The sequence below is a fragment of the Astyanax mexicanus genome, chromosome 1 (genome assembly GCF_023375975.1).
Source record: "Astyanax mexicanus isolate ESR-SI-001 chromosome 1, AstMex3_surface, whole genome shotgun sequence".
NCBI classification, from domain to species: Eukaryota; Metazoa; Chordata; class Actinopteri; order Characiformes; family Acestrorhamphidae; genus Astyanax; species Astyanax mexicanus.
The window spans coordinates 99,795,295-99,818,772 of record NC_064408.1 but is presented as its reverse complement, the minus strand read 5'-3'; the positions used below and the strand labels follow the sequence as shown (position 1 = coordinate 99,818,772).

General features: G+C 39.0%; 2 protein-coding genes across 3 annotated transcripts in view; both read left to right on the top strand.

Moving 5' to 3' along the window:
* Positions 1-3,023, top strand: part of LOC111195199 (mucin-5AC) — a 47,374-nt gene extending 44,351 nt beyond the window's left edge. Inside the window, exons 21-22 of the mRNA XM_049476151.1 lie at positions 678-2,975; positions 3,011-3,023. Coding sequence (XP_049332108.1) covers positions 678-2,975; positions 3,011-3,023 — 2,311 coding nt within the window. The remainder of the gene's footprint in view (positions 1-677; positions 2,976-3,010) is intronic.
* On the top strand, positions 2,958-22,111 carry adgrg2a (adhesion G protein-coupled receptor G2a). 2 transcript variants are annotated; one of them, XM_049462769.1, is made up of 14 exons: positions 2,958-6,958; positions 10,460-10,655; positions 10,766-10,922; positions 13,483-13,632; positions 14,421-14,540; positions 14,631-14,670; positions 14,829-14,935; positions 15,894-16,018; positions 16,290-16,558; positions 17,301-17,400; positions 17,907-18,190; positions 18,297-18,398; positions 19,850-19,987; positions 20,671-22,111. In XM_049462769.1, the coding sequence occupies exons 1-14, from the start codon at positions 3,091-3,093 to the stop codon at positions 20,775-20,777; spliced, it is 5,763 nt and encodes a 1,920-aa protein (XP_049318726.1). In that variant the 5' UTR covers positions 2,958-3,090; the 3' UTR covers positions 20,778-22,111. The 2 variants fall into 2 exon arrangements, with proteins under 2 accessions (XP_049318726.1, XP_049318721.1); XM_049462764.1 differs by having other exon boundaries at positions 2,958-9,535.
* Positions 22,112-23,478: the final 1,367 nt, after the last annotated feature.

The following is a 23,478-nucleotide window of genomic DNA, read 5'->3' as shown; positions in this document are numbered from 1 at the left end:
AAGCTGAGTTAGCTAAACAACACTGTAATTCTTAAAAAAAAAAAAAAATGAGTCTGACAAGTCAAACCAGCACAGGATGTTAATTTACACAGATTTCTCTCCTGTGCTTTTCTTTATTTACAGTAAGCTTAGATTTCTAGATTTCCACTAAAGCTGGAGCCTTAGCATTAGCAGCTAACTGCTAGCAGTTATTGCTGCCTGACAGAGCTACACTGAGGAACCCTGAGTATTCCTCTAGCTAGCGGTTCATTCCACATAGCTTATTTTAACATGGTAAACACGCAGGCTACAGTCCAATATGCTCACCTCAGAACAGCAAACATGCTAGTGCTGTGGTTAGTGGCTAATGCTAATGTTGCTCCAGCAGTGCTATCTGGGGTTAGCAGCAGGGTACAGGCCGATAATACTCACCTTTGAACGGCCAAAGAGCTAGCGCGGTTAGCAGCTAATGCTAACACTGCTGGACAACTAAACTAAAACTCCTATATAAGGCTGCACTTCAGAGGAGTGGCTTTACTGCTCTATACAGGAGTGGCTTTTTTCTGCTCTTTGATTCATGGAAAAAATAAAGGATTTTAAATGCCTTATAGTGCAAAAAATACTGTAATATATTATTCGCACAACCTGTTTTAAATATATTTCATGTTAAAATTTTTACTTTTCTTGTTTGTTTACAGTGACAAGGGTCAGGTGCTTTCTGTGATTCTAAATGAGAGCTGCACTGTGCCATATAATTTTGAAACCAGCTCAAGGCAAATGCCAAATATCACATCTAACACAGCTACACACAGTACAGGTACACTAGCCCAAACTGTCAGTGAAATATCAAGTACCAGTCCAGTAAACAGCACAGTCACACCTTTAGATTCTACAGGTCGACCTACTGGTCCTGTAGCAACATCTTTTAATACACCAGCTATATCATCTATCAATAGTACTGTGAAAGAACCCAGTGACAAAGCAACAACTCCCAGTACAACTGTCCCATTGGCCAGTACATCCAAATCCGTGGTGACAACTTCCAATACTAAAGCTACATCCACCAATTCTGTGGTTACATCAATCAGTAGTACAACTGTAGAACACACCTCTACAGCATTATCTCCTAGTTCAACAGTCGCACTGTCTAGTACACCTACACAGCTCAGGGCTACAACCACACCACCTGGTCCTCTAGCAATACTTTCCGATACAAATGGTACAGTAATAGGAGCTGGCTCTACAGCATCATCTCCCAGTACAACTGTCACACTGTCTGTCACAGTCACACCATCCCATCCTATGATGACACTGTCCAGTGCCACAGCTACATCCTCTAATTCTGTGGTTACATCAGACCAAAGTACAGTAATAGGAGCTGTCTCTACAGCATCATCTCCTAGTACAACTGTCACAGTCACACAATTGTCTCCTACGTTGACACCGTCCAGTGCCACAGCTACATCCTCCAATTCTGTGGTTGCATCAGACAAAAGTACAGTAATAGGAGCTGTCTCTACAGCATCATCTTCCAGTACAACTGCCACACTGTCTGGTACAGTCACACCATCAGTTACACCGCCTCCTACAGTAACACCGTCCAGTGCCACAGCTACATCCTCCTATGCTGTTTTTACATCAGTCAAAAGTACACTCGCAGGACTTGGCTCTACAGCATTATCTCCCAGTACAACTGCCACACTGTCTGGTAAAGTCACACCATCGCCTCCTAAGGTTACACCATCCGATGCCAAAGCTACATCCTCCAATTCTGTTGTTACATCAGTCAAAAGTACAGTCATAGGAGCTGGCTCCACAATATCATCTTCCAGTACATCTGCCACACTGTCTGGTAGAGTCACAACATCCCAATCTACAGTGACACCATCCAGTGCCACAATTACATCCTCTCACTCTGTAGTTACATCAGTCAATACAGCTACACCGTCTAATTCTGTGGTTACATCAATCAACAGTACAATGGTAGAAGCTGGCTCTGCAGCATCATCTCCCAGTACAATTGGTACACTAACTGGTACAGTCACACCATCCCATTCTACAGTGACCCCATCCATTGCCACAGCTACATCCTCCAATTCTGTGATTACATCAGGCAAAAGTACAGTCATAGGACCTGACTCTACAACATCATCTTCCAGTACACCTGTCACAGTCACAACATCACATCCTACAGTGACAGTGTCCGGTACCTCAGCTACATACTCTAATTCTACAGTCAAAGGACCTGACTCTACAGCATCATCTCCCAGTACAACTTCCACACTGTCTGGTACAGTCACAACATCCCATCCTACAATGACACAATCCAGTGCCACAGCTACATCGTCTAATTCTGTGGTTACATCAATCAATAGTACAATCATAGGAGCTGTTTCTACAGCATCATCTCCTAGTACACCTGTCACAGTCACACCATCCCATCCTACAGTGACAGTGTCCGGTACCACAGCTACATCCTCCAATTCTACAGTCCCAGGAACTCTCTCTTCAGCATCATCCCCCAGTACAGCTGCCTCACTCTCTGGTGCAGACACAACATCCCATCTTACAGTGACACCATCCAGTGCCACAGCTACGTCTTCTAATTCTGTGGTTACATCAGACAAAAGTACAGTCCCAGTACCTAGCTCTACAGCATCATCTCCCAGTACAACTGTCAAACTGTCTGGTACAGTCACATCATCGCACCCTATGGTGACACTGCCTATTGCCACCACTACACCCTCTAATTCTGTGGTTACATCAGACAAAAGTTCTGTTGTAGGAGCTGGCTCCACAACATCATCTTCTAGTACAACTGCCACACTTTCTGGTACAGTCACACCATCCCATCCTACAGTGACACCATCCAGTACCACAGCTACATCCTCCAATTCTGTGGTTACATCAATCAATAGTACAATTATAGGAGCTGTCTCTACAGCATCATCTCCCAGTACAACTGCCACAGTCACATCACATCCTACAGTGACAGTGTCCGGTGCCACAGCTACATCTTCTAATTCTACAGTCAAAGGACCTGACTCTACAGCATCATCTCCCAGTACAACTGCCACACTGTCTGGTACAGTCACAACATCCCTCCCTACAATGACACAGTCCAGTGCCACAGCTACACCATCTAATTCTGTTGTTACATCAATCAAAAGTACAACAGTAGGAGCTGGCTCTGCAGCATCATCTCCCAGTATACCTGTCACACTAACTGGTACAGTAACACCATTCCATTCTACGGTGACACCGTCCAGTGCCACAGCTACATCCCCTAATTCTGTGGTTACATCAATCAATAGTACAATCATAGGAGCTGTATCTACAGCATCATCTCCCAGTACAACTACCACAGTCACACCATCCCATCCTACAGTGACAGTATCCGGTACCACAGTGACATCCTCTAATTCTACAGTCCCAGGACCTCTCTCACCCTCTGGTGCAGTCACAACATCACATCTTACAGTGACACCATCCAGTGCCACAGCTACATCCTCCAATTCTGTGGTTACATCAGTCAAAAGTACAGTCCCAGTACCTAGATCTACAGCATTATCTCCCAGTACACCTGTCACAGTCACAACATCCTATCCCATATTGACAGTGTCCAGAACCACACCTATTTCCTCTAATTCTACAGTTTTTGGACCTGACTCTACAGCATCATTTCCCAGTACAGCTGCCTCACTCTCTGGGACAGTCACACCATCACATCCTACGGTGACACCGTCCAGTGCCACAGCTACATCCTCCAATTCTGTGGTTACATCAGTCAATAGTACAGTCATAGGACCTGTTACTACAGCATCATCTCCCAGTACACCTGTCACAGTCCCACCATCTTATCCTACAGTGACAGTGTCCGGTGCCACAGCTACATCTTCTAATTCTACAGTCAAAGGACCTGACTCTACAGCATCAACTGCCTCACTGTCTGGTACAGTCACAACATCCTTCCCTACAATGACACAGTCCAGTGCCACAGCTACAGCATCTAATTCTGTTGTTACATCAGACAAAAGTTCTGTTGTAGGAGCTGGCTCCACAAAATCATCTTCTAGTACAACTGCCACACTTTCTGGTACAGTCACACCATCCCATCCTACAGTGACACCATCCAGTGCCACGGCTACATCCTCCAATTCTGTGGTTACATCAATCAATAGTACAATTATAGGAGCTGTCTCTACAGCATCATCTCCCAGTAGAACTGCCACAGTCACAACATCACATCCTACAGTGACAGTGTCCGGTGCCACAGCTACATCTTCTAATTCTACAGTCAAAGGACCTGACTCTACAGCATCATCTCCCAGTACAACTGCCACACTGTCTGGTACAGTCACAACATCCCTCCCTACAATGACACAGTCCAGTGCCACAGCTACACCATCTAATTCTGTTGTTACATCAATCAAAAGTACAACAGTAGGAGCTGGCTCTGCAACATCATCTCCCAGTATACCTGTCACACTAACTGGTACAGTAACACCATTCCATTCTACGGTGACACCGTCCAGTGCCACAGCTACATCCCCTAATTCTGTGGTTACATCAATCAATAGTACAATCATAGGAGCTGTATCTACAGCATCATCTCCCAGTACAACTACCACAGTCACACCATCCCATCCTACAGTGACAGTATCCGGTACCACAGTGACATCCTCTAATTCTACAGTCCCAGGACCTCTCTCACTCTCTGGTGCAGTCACAACATCACATCTTACAGTGACACCATCCAGTGCCACAGCTACATCCTCCAATTCTGTGGTTACATCAGTCAAAATTACAGTCCCAGTACCTAGCTCTACAGCATTATCTCCCAGTACACCTGTCACAGTCACAACATCCTATCCCATAGTGACAGTGTCCGGAACCACACCTATTTCCTCTAATTCTACAGTTTTTGGACCTGACTCTACAGCATCATTTCCCAGTACAGCTGCCTCACTCTCTGGTACAGTCACACCATCACATCCTACGGTGACACCGTCCAGTGCCACAGCTACATCCTCCAATTCTGTGGTTACATCAGTCAATAGTACAGTCATAGGACCTGTTACTACAGCATCATCTCCCAGTACACCTGTCACAGTCCCACCATCTTATCCTACAGTGACAGTGTCCGGTGCCACAGCTACATCTTCTAATTCTACAGTCAAAGGACCTGACTCTACAGCATCATCTCCCAGTACAACTGCCACACTGTCTGGTACAGTCACAACATCCTTCCCTACAATGACACAGTCCAGTGCCACAGCTACACCATCTAATTCTGTTGTTACATCAAACAAAAGTTCTGTTGTAGGAGCTGGCTCTGCAACATCATCTTCTAGTACAACTGCCACACTTTCTGGTACAGTCACACCATCCCATCCTACAGTGACACCATCCAGTGCCACAGCTACATCCTCCAATTCTGTGGTTACATCAATCAATAGTACAATTATAGGAGCTGTCTCTACAGCATCATCTCCCAGTACAACTGCCACAGTCACAACATCACATCCTACAGTGACAGTGTCCGGTGCCACAGCTACATCTTCTAATTCTACAGTCAAAGGACCTGACTCTACAGCATCATCTCCCAGTACAACTGCCTCACTGTCTGGTACAGTCACAACATCCTTCCCTACAATGACACAGTCCAGTGCCACAGCTACAGCATCTAATTCTGTTGTTACATCAGACAAAAGTTCTGTTGTAGGAGCTGGCTCCACAACATCATCTTCTAGTACAACTGCCACACTTTCTGGTACAGTCACACCATCCCATCCTACAGTGACACCATCCAGTGCCACAGCTACATCCTCCAATTCTGTGGTTACATCAATCAATAGTACAATTATAGGAGCTGTTTCTACAGCATCATCTCCCGGTACAACTGCCACAGTCACAACATCACATCCTACAGTGACAGTGTCCGGTGCCACAGCTACATCTTCTAATTCTACAGTCAAAGGACCTGACTCTACAGCATCATCTCCCAGTACAACTGCCACACTGTCTGGTACAGTCACAACATCCTTCCCTACAATGACACAGTCCAGTGCCACAGCTACACCATCTAATTCTGTTGTTACATCAATCAAAAGTACAACAGTAGGAGCTGGCTCTGCAGCATCATCTCCCAGTACACCTGTCACAGTCACACCATCTTATCCTACAGTGACAGTGTCCGGTACCACAGCTACATCCTCTAATTCTACAGTCGTAGCACCTGACTCTTTAGCTTCATCTCCCAGTACAGCTGCCTCACTCTCTGGTGCAGTTACACCATCACATCCTATGGTGACACTGTCCAATGCCACAGCTACATCCTCTATTTCTGTGGTTACATCAGTTAATAGCACAATTGTAGGAGCTGGTTCTGTGGCATCTTCTTCCAGTACAACTGCCACACTGTCTTATTTTACATTGACACCGTCCAGTGCCACAGCTACATCCTCCAATTCTGTAGTCACATCAGTCAAAAGTACAGTTGCAGGACCTAGCTCCACAGCATCATCTCTCAGTACACCTGTCACAGTCACACCATCTTATTCTACAGTGACACCATCCAGTGCGACAGCTACACCCTCCAATTCTGTGGTTACATCAGTTAAAAGCACAATCGTAGGATCTGGCTCTGTAGAATCTTCTTCCAGTACAACTGTCACACTAACTGGTACAGTCACAACATCCCATCTTACAGTGACACCAACCAGTGCCACAGCTACATCCTCCAATTCTGTAGGTACATCAATCAATACAGCTACACCGTCCAATTCTGTAGTTACATTAGTCAAAAGTACGGTCGCAGGACCTGGCTCTTTAGCAGCATCTCCCAGTACAACTGTCACAGTCACGCCATCCCATCCTACGGCGACACCGTCCAGTGCCACAGCTACATCCTCCAATCCCGTGGTTACATCAGTCAATAATACAGTCGTAGGACCTGGCTCTACAGCATCATCTCCAGGTACAACTGTCAAATTGTCTAGTACAGTTCCAACACCCCATTCTGTGGTGACAACTTTGAATCTTACAGCTACAACGCCTAATTCTTTGGTTAAACCAATCAATAGTACAGTCGTACAACCTGATTCTACGGTATCATCTCCCAGTACAACAGTCACTCTGTCCAGTACAGTTGCACCAGTCAGTACTATAGTCACAACGCCCCATTCTGTAGTGGCAACTTTGAATACCACAGCGACATTTTCCAATTCATTGGTCTCAACAGTCAATAGTACAGTGTCTTCTCCTAGTACAACTGTCACATTGTCCAGTACAGTTCCATCAGTCAGTGGTACAGTCACACCTTTCAGTACTACAGCAACAGCAGCTACAATACCACCTAGCACAACAGGCTTACAACAGAGCTCTACACAAAATGCCACAGCACAGGCAAATGTAACACAAACAAACATAACCATTTCTACAATGTTACGTCTCAGCACTGGTCTCTCAGAAAACACGACACCTTTCGACACAGCACAAATTACAAATGACAACATGACTGATAATTTACTAAATGTTTCACACTCGAATTCAACAGTCCGTGAACTAAATACAACACTGTTAAATACAACTGCACTGCCTGTGAACACAGCACAATACAATACGACAAAACGTATGAATGCAACAAGTTTTAGCACTGCTGAACCCCTCTGGAACACATCACAGACTGAAACGACTACAAATGCAAAAGTGACAGAGAATGCAACAAATCCATCCAACATTGCAAGCTCATCAATCTACATAACAGACCATAAAAATGCAACAACGTCAGCAAGCACAACATATAAACAACCTTATACAACAGCATCATTTCATACTTTAACAGATTCAGTCGAAACACAGAGAACAACAGATGCAACAGCATCAGAAAATACAACATCATTTCATAACATCACAGCTTCAACCGCTACTGCGGACATTACAGATGCAGCAATTTCAATGAATGTAACAAGTCCAAACACTGCAAGCCTAACTACCACACATCCAAATGCCACAACTTCACCACTGTACACAACATCGTTTCCTAATGACACAGTACCAAACACCACTGCAAACTTTACAAATAGTCCAAATACTGCTCGCCCAAGTACCGCACACCCAAATATCACAACGGCACCCTTTTACACATCATCATTTAATAATTCGACAGTATCAAACACCACTGTAAACTTTACAAATGCAGTTACATCAATGAATGTAACAAGTCTAAACACTTCACAGTTAAATACCACAACGGTGCCCCTATATACAATGTCAAATTATAATGTGACTGTGTCAAACACTACTGTAAACTTTACAGATTCTATAACAACAATGAATATCCAAAGTCTAAACACCACACAGCTAAATACCACAGCTTCACCCCTAAACATTACAAGTGCTGTGACAACAATGTATCCAAACACAACTTCGCTTCTTTACACATCATTCAATAACACGACAGAATCAAACATCACTCTAAACTTTACAGAAGAATCAGTCAACACAACAAGTTCACAGCCTTACACATTAAACACCACCAGCTCACCATTTAACACCACAGAGCAGCAAAATACAACAGAATTTGTGAATACAACACATCTGAACACCTTAACTTCACCACTTTACACAACTGCACCAAACACCACACTGCATATTACAAATGAAACAATATCAGTGAATACACCACCCCCAAACACCACAAGCACTTTCACCACACTTTACGCAACTTCGCAAAACAACAATACAGACACAAATATTGATGTTTATGAAAAAAATACCACAGAATTAGTGAATGCAACACAGCCGAACACTGAAAGCCCACCCCCTTACACAACAAGCACTGCATGGTTTAACACATCAGCATTGACGCCTGATGTCACGACTTCAAATACAACTGATTTAATATCAGAAACAGCACCTCAGTTAAATGCAACAGAGTTTAATACCACTATAATTCCTTTAAATTCAACCATATTCAATACCACAGACCCCCAAAATACAACACAATACAATGAAACAGTGAAAGATGGCACCACAGAATTTAATAACACAACTCCAGCCCCTATCACAGCATGGATAAACACCACCTTAGTAAATTTCACCACAGAGGCCAATCTAGAGCAAAACGTCACAACAAGTGACCCTAACGCAACAGAAACTGGTACCACAGACATGATATACAATACCACACTCGATACACCTTCAATATACAACAGTACAGCAGACTTTCAAGACACTGGATACACAACCATGGAACCTGAAACTTTTCCCATAAATAACATGACATCCACCCAAAGCACCACAGACACAACCTCTACTACAACCCCCATCCCTGCCACCACCTATAAAGTTCAGACCAACCATAATGCTACTGAGACTACAGCACCAACAATCCCAGTAACACAAACAGCAGCCACCACTACTACCACCACCACCACAACTGCAACAATGCCACCACCAACAGCACCACCGCCAACAACTACAACAACACCACCAACAACTACAACAACACCACCAACAACTACAACACCATTTACAACAACAGATGCTCCAGGTCAGATCATAAAGATGCTTCTAAATGTTTTATTCTACAAGTACTTTCTTTCCAAACATCTATTGTTGAGTTTTACAAGATTTTTCTATTCCATTTGTTCCATAAAGAAGTTATAGCACACTTGTCATGATTATACAATAAAATGTTAACACTTTACAATAAGGGTCACAAATAAAAGTATTACAACAGTAATAAACATTGTTAAGTGATTCAATAATGGCTAAACTATGTATTAAGTGATATAGACATAATAAACATTACATTACACATTATTAATGCCTAAGAATGTGGTAAATTATAATGAATTAATACATTACTTAAAGGTTGGCAGTAATTAATAATGTCTTAACTAATAAGTCATAAGTAATGAAAGGGTTAAAGCTTTTGAGCTAAAACTGCAGGTACATTTATTCCAAGTCTCTGGCATTCAGGTTCCTCAGCTGCCCTTACACAATGACCTTGAGCATTCTGAGTTTATATATAATTGCCGGTAAATATTCTTGTAGGAAATAAAAAAAAAAGAGTGCAAATACATCTCAAGCTTTTGTGTAATATATTGGATATCACAGGACTGCATTTACAAGCCTGGAGCAAAAAAAGGATACCACACTGCTAAAAAAAATGAACAGTTATTATTTTTCATCATGGTTGCTGCCAGAAAATATAATTTTTTTACATTAATTGTTTTAACAGTGCCCTAACACCTACATGTAGTTTGAATTGGCCATCACATATATATTTAAAGTGTAAGTCTTAGAAAATGCTTTAGTTACAAGACACTAAATGTCTTTTACACAAAAAGACTATTGAAACTGAAATACTAAACTCTGTGGTTCAAATGAAACACTGATATAATTACAACATACATGCAACATAATTACAACATACATAGTCTTTCATGTCCATAATGTTCCATCTCTGCAGATGTTGTGGCCAATGAGCTTCTGAACCAGAACATCTCCACCATTAACTCCTCTGAGGTGCAAAAGATGGTTGAAAAGCTGGAGAACATTGTGTCTACACCCAACATCAGTCTGGACCTGGGGCAGAAAGTGCTGTCAGTTATCGACCACCTGCTCGACAGTTCCACTGATGCCATGGCCCCCTCCTCCTCCAACCGGTAAGAGATAAAGACCTCAACAGACTTCCACTGCTCTAAAGCTGCAGATAATGGAATGAGGTCAGTGTGTGTGGTTTTGTGATTCATGTTGATTGTGCATTATTGTTCAGTTTGATCAAGGCAGTGGACACTCTGGGGCTGAAGCTGTTCATTCGGGACAAAACTGAGAGTATAGTCATGGGGTCACTTGCTCTGATGGTGACAAAGATCGATGGAAACAACTTCATGGGAACATCATTCTCAATCACGGATTCAATGTCCTTAGAGGTAAAGTATGATCCTTAAGTCTTATACTGTGCAGTCAGTTGTAACCCTAAACTACAGTAACAGTACACTGAAAAAAAAAATAGTAAAATTTACTTTCTGCATTTGCTTTTTTTAAGTAAATTTAATTTCAGATAAGTTTAAGTAACTTCAACTCGGTTTCAAGATTAATGTCACGTCCTGGCCTTGTCTCGTGTCTCTGTGTGTTTTCCCTACATGACCTGTGCTCCTCTGTGTCTCCTGTTTCAGTAGTTTTCCACCACGTGTCTCATTTGTAGCTCCGCCCCTTCCCCAGGTGTTCCCAATTCTAGTGTGTTTCCTGTTTGGTTAAATAGATCCCCTGTGCCACTTGTCCCTCGTCGGTCTTTGCACTAACCCCTGTTGTTTTGTCTCTCCGGGTTTATTCTGTGTTTCATAGCCCTAGTTCTTGCTCCGTGTTTATTTCTTGTTTAGTTTTCTAGTTTCTTGTTTCTTCCTCTTTTCCCCAGTCCCCTGCTTAGTGTTTAGTTTCTTGTTGTATTTCTTTGTTTATATCCCTGCCCTGCTTAGTTTTGGTTATCCCTCAGTTGTCCTTGTTAGTTTCTAGTTTCTTGTTTATCCCTTGTTTATGTTCTTAGCTCTGTTTAGTTTCTCGTTATTAGCCTCCCTGTTTGTTTGTTAGTTTTATCTCACCTCCGTTTCTTGTTTATTTCTTTATTTGTTGTTTACTCGTTTCTTTTGTTTACCTTTGTTATTTATTTCGCCCTACCTGCACTTGCGTCCGTCTCCTCATCCCCCTGCCTGGGTCACCATGACAATTAAAATGTTACATATAGTAAATAAGTGAACTGAACTTTAGTCAATGCTTTCTTTTAGTAAACTTTTCCTAATTTCTTCTTACAATATTACCTTATTACACTTACTTCATTTATACAATATTACTGACATTTAAATATTTTTAGTTAAAACATACATTCAAAAATGTACTTAATCTCAAATATTTATTTTGTAAACTGACCAAGTCTCACTGTCTCAGCACATGAATGGCATGTAATACATTCTTATTAGTAAACTAAAAGAATGTATTACATGCCACCCATGTGTTGAGACAGTGTAATATGTGTGTTTTAACTAAAAATATTTAAATTTCAGGAATTATATTATATTATGTATCATACATTATTTGAGTAATATTGTATTAATTAAGTAATTATAATTAGGTAATATTGAATGCAGGAATTAAGTAAAGTTTAATAAAATAAAGGATTGATTCAGCAAAAATAAATGAAGTAAAGTTTAATAAAAGAAAGTATTGACTGAAGTTCAGTTCACTTATTTACTCTATGTAACTGAGTTACCCTGTTACCTTGAAACCTAGTGGAAGTTACTTACATTTATCAAAAAATTTACTTAAAACTAAATTTAGTTAAAAAAAAAGCAAATGCAGAAAGTTGCGAAACTTTTTAAAGTACATTTTACTCATCATTTTTTTCAGTGTAGGCCTGATGGAAATCTCTATTTTGTTATTGGAGGTGAGGATAAAATGCAAGAACAGAGATATTGATGTCAAGCACATTTACCAAATGACATCCCATCACTTTCATTGCCTGTAACCAGGCTTTTTATTAAGCTTCTAAATCAACTTACTGATGTACAGTCAACTGAGTTTTTTATAAGAGCAGCTTTATTAACCTTTTAGAAACAATAAACAATAAAAGCTTTATTAACTTGATCAGCATTTTACAGCACTTCCTTTAACCCTTGTGTGGTGTTCATATTTTTGTTACTCGTTTACTTTGTTACTTGTATTTAATTCAGCCATATTAAGCAATTCTACATTAAAATGCTTTACACATGCTTGCTTCACCTAATTGCAAGCAATATAAACAGCTTACATGGTTAGTATTTGCCCTTTACCTTTCTTATGTTACTTTTCTTTCAATAAGTGCTACTCTTTTTTTTTATTAGTTTTTTAATAAAATGTAAAAGAAAATGAATTAAACTCAAGATATGAGTAGAACATTTGTTTAGTTTCAAATTTACAAATGAAGCAATGTTTATTAGCCCTTGGCCAAACATACTGTATGTAATATAAATGTGTAGGGGGGGGGGGTGTACAGTGTGTGTTTATCGAAAATGTGTTTTGATATGTGTTTTTCACAAAAAATGAGCCAATGTCAATGAGTTTGAGTTAGAAAAAATATTTTTTGTATCATTTGATGAAAAATGAAAACGGGTCCCACAGACCCGAACACCACACAAGGGTTAACTGTAACTATGTATTACAAAGAGAATAGCAATAAAAATATTTTATGCCTCAAAAAAGGATTTCCATATAGGACACACAAAGAAGCCTCCTCTGTTCTCTCGCCTCCATTACTCAGAATGCATTTAATAAAAAACTCTGAAGGGCAGAGGAGATAGAAACTGAGGAGGAAGCAAGGAGAGCTACAGGATTTACCAACACTGAAAAAAAGTATCTTGTCATTTCAAGACAAGACAAGATGTCACTCACGAGAGTACAAGTCTTTAAATACTGCATCCTGAACTGAGTGTGTGTGTGTGTGTTTTGATGTTGTTCCAGGTTAAAGGAAGAAGAAGGAGGTCTGTGAGTTCCTCTCAGCTGGGTTCCATCACACTCCCTTCCTCTCTGACAGAAGGTCTTTCCCCAGAAGAGCGTCTGCAGGCATCAAGGATTCAGTTCACTTTCTACAACAAGAGCACACTGTTCCAGGTAAAGAAGAGCTAAAAGTGTTGCTGAGTTGTCATTATCACAAAGAAATCATGAACTGATTCATGAACAGCTCTGGAAAAAAAATAAAAGACAACTTAAAAAGTATGGGTTTCTTTGATTTGACTCTGAAATATAATCAAGAGGAAGATGAATGATCACAAGCCATCAAACCAAGCTGAACTGCTTGAATTTTTGCACAAGGAGTGGCATAAAATTATCCAAAAGCAGTGTGTAAGACTGGTGGAGGAGAACAGGCCAAGATGCATGAAAACTGTGATTAAAAACCAGGGTTATATTCGTTTATAGAATAAAACAAGAGTTAATTTTACTCAAACATATATCTATAAATATAAAAAATCAGAGAAACTGATTCAGAAATTGAAGTGGTCTCTTATTTTTTTCCAGAGCTGTATACATGTGTATATAGCTGTTTTTCCACCTTCTACCGCCATTTTTACCATTAAGGGGATACAACAGCAATGTGGATAACTGAGTTGATATGTTATCATTGTCATTTTACAACCTCTTAAACACTTTTAAAATAAAAAGTAGATGAAAAAGAAAAAAATATTCTGTTGCACTGAGCCAAAGTATGATCTCATCTATGTACACATCAATGTACTTAAAAATCAAATAAAATGTAATGTAATTGTAATTGGATTTTGAGTAACTTGGCCCCGTCTACAATAAACCTTTACACTATGTAAAGGCCTGCTGATGTTTTTAGACCATGTAAAAGAATGATGAGATGCAAAAACCCATATCTTCCTATTTATTCCATATTGTAGGAGAAAAATAACCCTCTGACCCTGGACTCTCTGATTCTGGGGACGAGTGTAGCCAACCTGTCTATTAAGGGGCTGAGCGAGAATGTGGAGTTCACTATGAAGAATAAACAGTCTGAAGCAGTGAGTCCAATCAAGAACACAAACACCGTCTCTCTTCTCTTCACTGCTGCCTTTCTCATTTCTTTCTTATTTCTCTTCTTTCTCTTGCAGGGAAACCGGACCTGTGTTTTCTGGGATTTTGAAAAAAATGGTAAACATTTATTTTCCTCATCATTAAGCCCATTTAAGTGCATCTACTATTATTAGAAGTTATTGAAATCTGCATTTTGTTCTAAATTCATCCAATTGCTATCACATTTGATTAAATGTAATATAAGCTGTAGTGTAAATATACTTTGGTCATTTTAGAAGGAGCAGGAGGTTGGAGTGATGTTGGATGTGCTGTCATGAACACCAGCACAGAGAATGAAACTGTGTGTAGCTGCAACCACCTGACTAGCTTTGCTGTGCTAATGGTAAGCATACATATGCTAGTAGTATTCATATTAACCGATTGTTCTATTTATATATATGTGTGTTTATTCAGTGCTTGACCATCTACAATTCAGTCTACTACTGTTTTTTACATTCTACACTAAATTATTATTTGTATCCATCTATACTGAATTATTCAGTTATTTATATGATCTCAGATTTGCAGTAATAATCAGGTCTAACTAAAACTAAATTACAGTTATTAAGTTATGAAAATAGAAGGAAATAAAGTAATTAATATTATATTATATATCCAAGATGCAGTCATTTAGCCAAAGCATGTTTTATGTCTCACATAAGCTTAGAACAGGAGATGCTAGGCTAACAATGCTAACAAACACTGGACTTGAAAACTGTTACCAATCTTATCTCAGTGAATATATACCCAACATATTAGATTTCTTCCTCAAATTTCAATCAGGAAAAATGGTTTTAATCATTCTAGTAATAAATCTGCATTGATATGTCTTATTTAAACTATGTTAATATAACACTGCCAGTGTTCATTTAACACTGGCAAATTGTGCTATTGGGTCCATTGTTGTTAGCAACATTAGCATAACATCTGCTGTTCTAAACTAAAAGAGCACATGTTTAGCTGACCAACTATATCTTAAGTAAATCATAAATCTTGTTCATTTGACTTTTTTCAACAAACTGTTCTCTTAAGTTAGGCAAGATAAAGTGCTGAAGTGATTTTTTACGAAACTAACGCTAACGCTTAGCCAGGTTTGTGGGATCCTGGCCAAGCCTTCTTATCCACACAAGCAAAACAGCGAAATAATTTAAACCTGAAATAAAGACTCAGCAGGGTGTTTTGTAGTGTAGATAAACAGAGCTGTGTGTGCAGAGTCTTATAATGATTTATGTTCTATAGGATTTGTTTATTGGGGAATGTAATGGACTGACTGATTTTTTATTATTCATGGCTTCTTAAAGGACATTTCAAGAGGTGGGATCACTGATCGGTTGCAGGCCACCATTCTCACCTTCATCACATATATTGGCTGTGGTATCTCCGCCATTTTCCTCGCTATCAGTCTACTCTCCTACCTGGCCTTTGAGTGAGTTGTAGATCTATGAATTGCTATCTACTATCTGACTGTTTCAGTGTAATTTAAGAGCATATGTTCTTCTAAAACCTTTCCATGGTACTATAGGTTATAGGTACTATAGGTTATATTTTGCAAATCTGAAATTTGATTCTGCAGTATAATATTGTTGTTGATTGTAATAATAAGAAATGTAATGATTAAATTAATTACAATGCATAGTTTTTTTTTTTTTTAAATGTCAACACAAGAAACTCTAATTGTGTTCTCTTTTATACCTCAGGAAAATCCGGAGAGACATTCCTTCCAAGATCCTGATCAATCTGTGCTTTGCACTCCTGCTGCTTAACATGGTCTTTCTGCTGGACTCATGGCTGGCCCTGTACCCTGATGCTGTAGGTCTCTGCATCTCCACAGCCTTCTTCCTGCACTACTTCCTGCTTGCTTCCTTCACATGGATGGGCCTGGAGGCCCTGCACCTTTATCTAGCCATCGTCAAAGTCTTCAACAGCATGTCTCGATACATGCTCAAATTCGCTATGGCAGGATGGGGTAAGTTCCTGTTTCAGTTACAGAACCAGTCGAAAGTTTGGACACACCTTCTCATTCAGTGTTTTTTTCATTTCTACAATTTCTACTTTTCTATTAATTTTCTATATTGTAAAATAATATTAAAGACATGAAAACAATTTCATGGGACACAAATGGGATTACGTAGTAAACAAATTAAGTGGTTTAAAATAAGTCTTCCACAATCCCCTGATCTAAACCCAACTGAGATAGTGATTTGAGGTGATTTGGGATGAGCTGGAGCTTTACAGCCTGAAGGAAAGCAGTAACTATTGTTTAGTACCTCCAAAAACTCCTTTAAAACACTAAGAAAACTATTCCTGGTGACTCTACCTCAAGAAGACACTGGGAAAATACCAAGAGTTTCATCAAAGCTACATATGGTATTTAGAAGAATCTAAATTCTGTGTTGTTTGACACTTTTTAGTTACTAAATAACTTCACATGTGATCCTGTATAGATTATTAAATATATACTTCAATATTACATTTACAATGTGAAAAAAAAACATATAAAAAACAGAAAACATATTGAATGAGAAGAGATGTGTCTATATATTATATATCATTTTTCTGTAAAGCTGCTTTGTGACAACATCAGTTGTAAAAAGTGCTATACAAATAAATTTAATTTGATTTGGTTTGATTAATATTGAGGATATTTAGGAAGCAAATAGGAGTTCTGTAGTTAATATGCTTTATGTTTGTATGTGAATGAATTTCAGGTGTACCATTAGTGGTTGTCATCATTGTGATTGCTGTTGACAAAAACAACTATGGTATCGTCCAGTATGGAAAATATACAGATGGGACCACGGATGATTTGTAAGTTGGACCATTTTGATGTTGCCATATATTGATTTACTCCTTAAAGAAATAGATAAATCAGACAAATAGGAGAATATTAACAGCATGCTAATTGGTGGCTGTTTACTTTCACTCATTATTGAAAAAAACAGGCAGGAAAGATAGAGAACCATTAGGAAGCTTTCTTTGAATTTTACAAACGTTGGCTTGAAATCCTATGTAGCACCTCTATTTAAGCCTATTTTACCCATTAGTACTCGGATATAATATTTAAAACACTATTAAATGGATTTTGGGTTTTGGGTAAACAAAAGATATTACTTCAAAATGTAAACCACTAAACACATATCCAATGTCAGTGACAGTATTTTTAAAGTAACCGGTCAACTGCTAAGATGATCCAATATTTAACACAATGATATTGTTATCTACAATATGAAAATAAATTGCATCAGTGGAGAAAGCCATATCACGGACACACTAAAAAGAAGACAAATATATATGCCTGTTTGTCTTTTTTCTAGCTGCTGGCTGAGCAACAACATTGCCTTCTACGTGGCGGTGGTTGCGTACTTCTGTGTGATCTTTGTATTCAACCTGATCATGTTTGTGGTGGTCATGGTCCAGCTGAGGCGTATCAAACGTCAGAACCCCCACAATAACCAGTACCGCAGTGGGATACAGGACCTGCGCAGCATTGCTGGCCTCACCATCCTGCTTGGACTTACTTGGGGCTTTGCTTTTTTTGCCTGGGGACCCGTCAACCTGGCCTTCATGTACCTCTTCACCATCTTCAACTCTCTACAGGGTGAGAACTGCATACAGTGTGCATGGCATGGTCTCTGGGATGAGTCAATTTATATAGACAAGCAAAAAACTCTTTCTTTCTCTTTCTTTCTCTCTCTTTGTTTCAGGCCTTTTCATCTTTATATTCCACTGTGCATTAAAAGAGACCGTCCGCAGACAGTGGAGAACCTACCTCTGCTGTGGCAAATACAGACTGGCAGAAAATTCAGGTAAGATTTCACACATTCTCTTACTAACTAGTACAGTACCATTACCTACTACCCCACATATCATTCTTCAATTCATGCACTGTCTAGCCCTGCATCAGCAGTCATTTTCTGACCACAGAAAGCTGTTGGCTGGACATTTATGAACCAGATACACTTAAAACTCTACACATACCACATACCAATGTAAATGAGCACCATTCAGATACTTTAATTCAGATACTTATATATTTCAGTACCTGAATGATGCTCTCTTCCTATGCTCACTTTTAGCTTTTTGTATGACCAAATGTTCATTATATACTTCCAATTTTGAGGTAAAATGAAATAAATATGTAAGAAGGAAATGAAATGTGGACACATACACAGTTTGACAGGTTTAATAATAACCCAGAACTGGGCGTGACTTAATTTATACATGTATGCGAGGGGCTCAAATAAATTGCGAACTAATCCAGAACTACTGACATTAATAACGTGCATTAAGAAAATAATAGAATTATATATAACAATAACAGAAGAAGAATAAGAATTATATATAACAATAACATTTGGGTAGCCAATCAGCTGGCTCACCCGTTACTTATGCTAATAAATACAATAGATATAACAAAAGTATTAACTTTGAACACTCAGCCAGTCAGTGTTTATATCACTTATAGTAACAGTCAAATATGTGGATACACATTCTCATTAATATTGTTTTTTTATTTGTAGTATTTACTACATTGTAGATTATTATTAAAGACTTAAAAACACATATGCAATTGGGTAGACGATAAAAAGTGTTCGGCCTCCACAATCACCTGACATGAAAACAACAGAGCAAAAGGTGCTAGTTTAAAAAATCTAAAGTATATAACATATTTTTATGTTTAATATTTTTTTTTGTTTACTTCTTAATTGTCAAGATTTGACACATTTTATTATTGAAGATTGTGTGTCAACATTGCCTAATTTGTTTTATATCAAATTAATTTTAGGCCTACTGTAATAAATTTTGATTATAGTTGTCGTTGTTTTTTTATGTCCATGTCTGCACTGATGTTTTAACAATAGTATGGTCATGAAAAAAAGCCTTGAAGGCATTGAGAAGTCATGGAAAATCATGGAAATTTCTTGGTTAAAAACTGTATGAACCCTGAATATTAATCTACAATGTAGAAATTAATAAACTTGTCCAAACTTTTGAGTGGTACTGTATGTCTTGTCCACTACTCCCCCAAATATTCTGGTTCTTGATTATCCCTTTCTATTAATTGTACAACAACTTATGGGCTAGAGTCAATAGCTGTAAATCTGCAAACTGTGTGCCTGGCAGAAAAGCCTTTTTAGAGTTTATTAGACAGAATGTTCTAAAAAAGTGGAAACTCAGTGTATGCTTCATTCACATATTTTGTTCACATCTCTTATGCAGAAAGTCATTATCTAAATCTTTATTCGTGTTCTTGCAGACTGGAGCCGGACAGCCACTCAGAACACAAAGAAGACTTCACTGGCCACTGCACACATGTCCCGCCAGTCTCCTATTCAGAGTACTTCTAGAAGCTCCTCAATGAGCACCAACAGCATTCCACACTCCAACATCATCAGTCAGTATAACTTATCATCACATCAATATATACAAATATTTCAGTTTAATAGAATATTAGAAGTCAAATTAATATTTTGTTTTATTATACTTTTTTATATGTAATTTAAAAATGCATGATTGATTAAGTAGCTGATATTGATTGACAATATGGATCACTATATATTGCATTACATTTCCATTCAGTTTACAGTTTACAGTCTGTATCAGCAGCCTGACATTTTTGTTTGTCTTTGTTTCAAGAAATGATATAAGGATTCACAGTAGACATTACCTGAGATAGAACACCCAATCAGAAAAAGGTGGTACAGCATGGTAGAAAATGCAAGTAAAAAAAAAAAAAAGCTGCTGAGCCGAGTGGTCCAGCAGTCTATTGTGCTGCCACTAGGAGCGGAAGTTTGCAGGTTCGAACACCCACTCATGAAGCTTTGCCATCAGCCACCGGCGCTCAGAGGGAGCACAATTGGTCCTGCTCCCTCTGGGTGGGTAGATGCCACTCTCTCCCCATCACGTTTAAAGGTGGCACCGGGAGGCACTAGGCATCTGTGAGCGGATGTATCAGTATTTTCCATACTGTCTCAACTTTATCTAATTTGGGTTGTGCATTCAAAACAATGCTTTGTTGCCATTGTGGCTTCTCAAGGATTTCTTTTCAGTAATGTGCTCTTTATCCTCACATTACAGACACTTCCGCTGAAGACATTGTGTCCACATCCATGGAGGACTCCAGTGGTGACGTGGTTCTCAATGAAATCAACAGCCATCACAGACTACTACATAGAACTGACTAACGTATAGCCGGAGTCTACTGGACCAATTATGGTGATCCAATCACCAGACACTGAATATGGTCAGTTTACTGAAAGAGAGTCTTTAAGACAACAGCAGAAATTAGAAACGCTGTTCAAGACTTTGCCTACAAATATGGTTATTAATGACCATGGAAATGAGAACAATGAGTAATGAACAACAAAGAGGAGATTAAAGGTAAAGATGAACAAGACCAGTAGGCGTGGTTACAGATTAGAGGGAGATGGGAACACTGTAGACCAGACATGGGGGTTCAATGAGGGTCCAATGAGACTAAGGCTATGTTCACATTACAAGCCACGTTGCTTTTTAAATGTAAGAGGTCTGTATTTGTGTGTAATGTGAACGAATTTGTCCCTGAAACGCCTCACATGCTCACATGATACGTGTATAAACATCACTTTCTTATATTTGAGAGACGACTCGTAGCTTTATAAAGGGAAATGGAGGCGTTAGCAGCTCAGATGTGGAGCATCTTCTGCTGGAGTGGAAAGTTAACAGCTGGTCTGAAGTAAATGCTCAGGTCGAGGAGGAGAAAAAAGGCCAGATGGTTTGCTTTTGCTGTTTTTTTGCAGCTATATCTGCACAGCTGCACCAAGAGATGTGTGGGTACGTGAGAGAAGCACATAAATTAAACGTATGCATAAAAGTAAAAAGATGCATGAATTCAGATTTTACCGTTTACATTCATGTCACATATCCAGGGATCAGATATGTATCCGATTTAGGACTACATATGAAAGTGACTCAAATCTGATTTTTTTTAACATTTCCATGTTCACACAGTCATGAAAAAATCAGATCTGATTCACATTGAGCAAAAAATCAGATTTGAGTCACTTCAGCTTGGTAATGTGAACGTAGTCTAAGATAAACACAAACGCTCAAATGGGGAACAAAAAAACAAAACAAAAACTGACAAGGACAGGAAACCCCTTCCCTAAAATGCAACTCTTATGGCTCAAAATGGAACACACCCAAAGGGCAGGCTCAGGGGAGGGGTCTCTGGAGCTGGCAGGTCAGGGGGCTGGGTGGCCGACACTAGAATGTAACAGGCAGGGCAGAAATACTCAATTCATGTGAAGAACCTTGAAGGATATGAAGTTACTACTAATTTTCAGATAACAGTATTAAACACTGCCTGCCTCTTTCAAGCTAATAATGTTTAAGTGGCATTAGACTTTATGTTTTGGTTGATTCACATTTTATATAATCTGAAAGTTCTACTGAATTTCCATGTTTAAGTTTTCTCATTGAGAAATGTGCCTTTATATTATACATTTATAATAAAATGTTGTTATATTTGACTGACTTTACTAAAAAGATACGTTTTCAGTGATGTTTATGTTTTAAATAAAGTAATTCAAATTAAGTTCTTTTTTTCTCATGCTTACAATTATTATAAATGTGTTAAAGTTAAAGGATAGTCCACATTATTCACTGTGCATTTTTTCAGCTCCTCTAATCAAATATATTATTTGTATAAAAACAACCTGTAGTCCTTCTATTTCTCTGCATACTTTGTTACTGTTCTTTAATGGTCAGGACCCTTACAGGAGAGACCACCACAGAGCAGGTATCATATGGGTGGTGGGTCATTAATTCTCAGCACTGCTGTAATACTGGCTTGATGGTTGATAGTGTGCTAGTGTGAGTTGTGCTGGTACGGGTGAATGACACACAGCAGTGCTGCTGTGTTCACTCACTGTCCTCCACTCTATCAGACACTACTCTCAAGCTGCTTCACATTGTAGATGTCTCTTTAAGTCAGTGTCAGAATCTCTGAATCTGTTGCTGCACAGTTTGTGTTGTGTCCTCTACTTGTGTGGGATTCAATATGCAATTAAAATGTCCTTCCAAAAATCCTTAGATTGAAATATTCAAACTAATGCATTTTGCACAAAAAACAGATATAAACCTAAAATGCTGCTACTGATTAATCATCTGTTAATAGAACAAAATCCATCTGTTAAAGTGAAAGTCCGAATTGTTTTTTTTCTAAACTGAAATCAGAAGCATTTCTGAGTGCAGAAGGGATAAAATATTGTGTTAATGGTACCAGTGTGCTGAAACGACCATCCCTGCTAAGCCTAATATATTCATTTTAAAAACTGGGGTGTCGGTCGCTTTTCGTGGGAGCTCTTCTGGTCACATACTTACATCACACATACAGCCTCTAAAAGAGGATCTGGCTCTGTTTTACTGAATGCGAGCAGCTGGTGGAGCAATGGAGACTTCAGAGGCGGAGACTGAACATAACCTGGAATCGGATTCATCCGCTCTGAAAGGAGACCGCATCACACCCACCCAGTTTATAATGATTCTTAGGCATGCTTGATGCAATTATCCATTCTCACCACAGAGGGCACTAAATCCCTCAAATTCTATAACTGAAAACGGACATCAGCTTTAATGTAAAGAATCAGAATAGATGCTGCATGGTACAAAATGATGAAAGTTCATGAAACAACTGTTGTGTTGTCTTACTTTATATATGGATTTATGATATATTACTATTTAAAAGCATATCCTGGTTGTAAAAGCTGTATTTTTTTTTTTTTCCCAAAGCATTATAGGTTTGTATAGGTAGAAGTTTCACAAGTATGAGAGAAAAAGAGAAAAAGAGGACAGGAGAGAGATTTTATCTTTTCATTCATTAGAAAATGGTAATGAGAATCAACC

What these genes read in the sequence shown, in the direction of transcription:
- adgrg2a (XM_049462764.1), top strand. Translation starts at nt 3,091, where the DNA reads ATGACACAGTCCAGTGCCACAGCTACACCATCTAATTCTGTTGTTACA. An exon ending in TACAACAACAGATGCTCCAG is followed by an intron (nt 9,536 to 10,459) that starts GTCAGATCATAA and finishes CCATCTCTGCAG; the next exon opens with ATGTTGTGGCCAATGAGCTT. An exon ending in CTCTCCTACCTGGCCTTTGA is followed by an intron (nt 16,019 to 16,289) that starts GTGAGTTGTAGA and finishes TTTATACCTCAG; the next exon opens with GAAAATCCGGAGAGACATTC.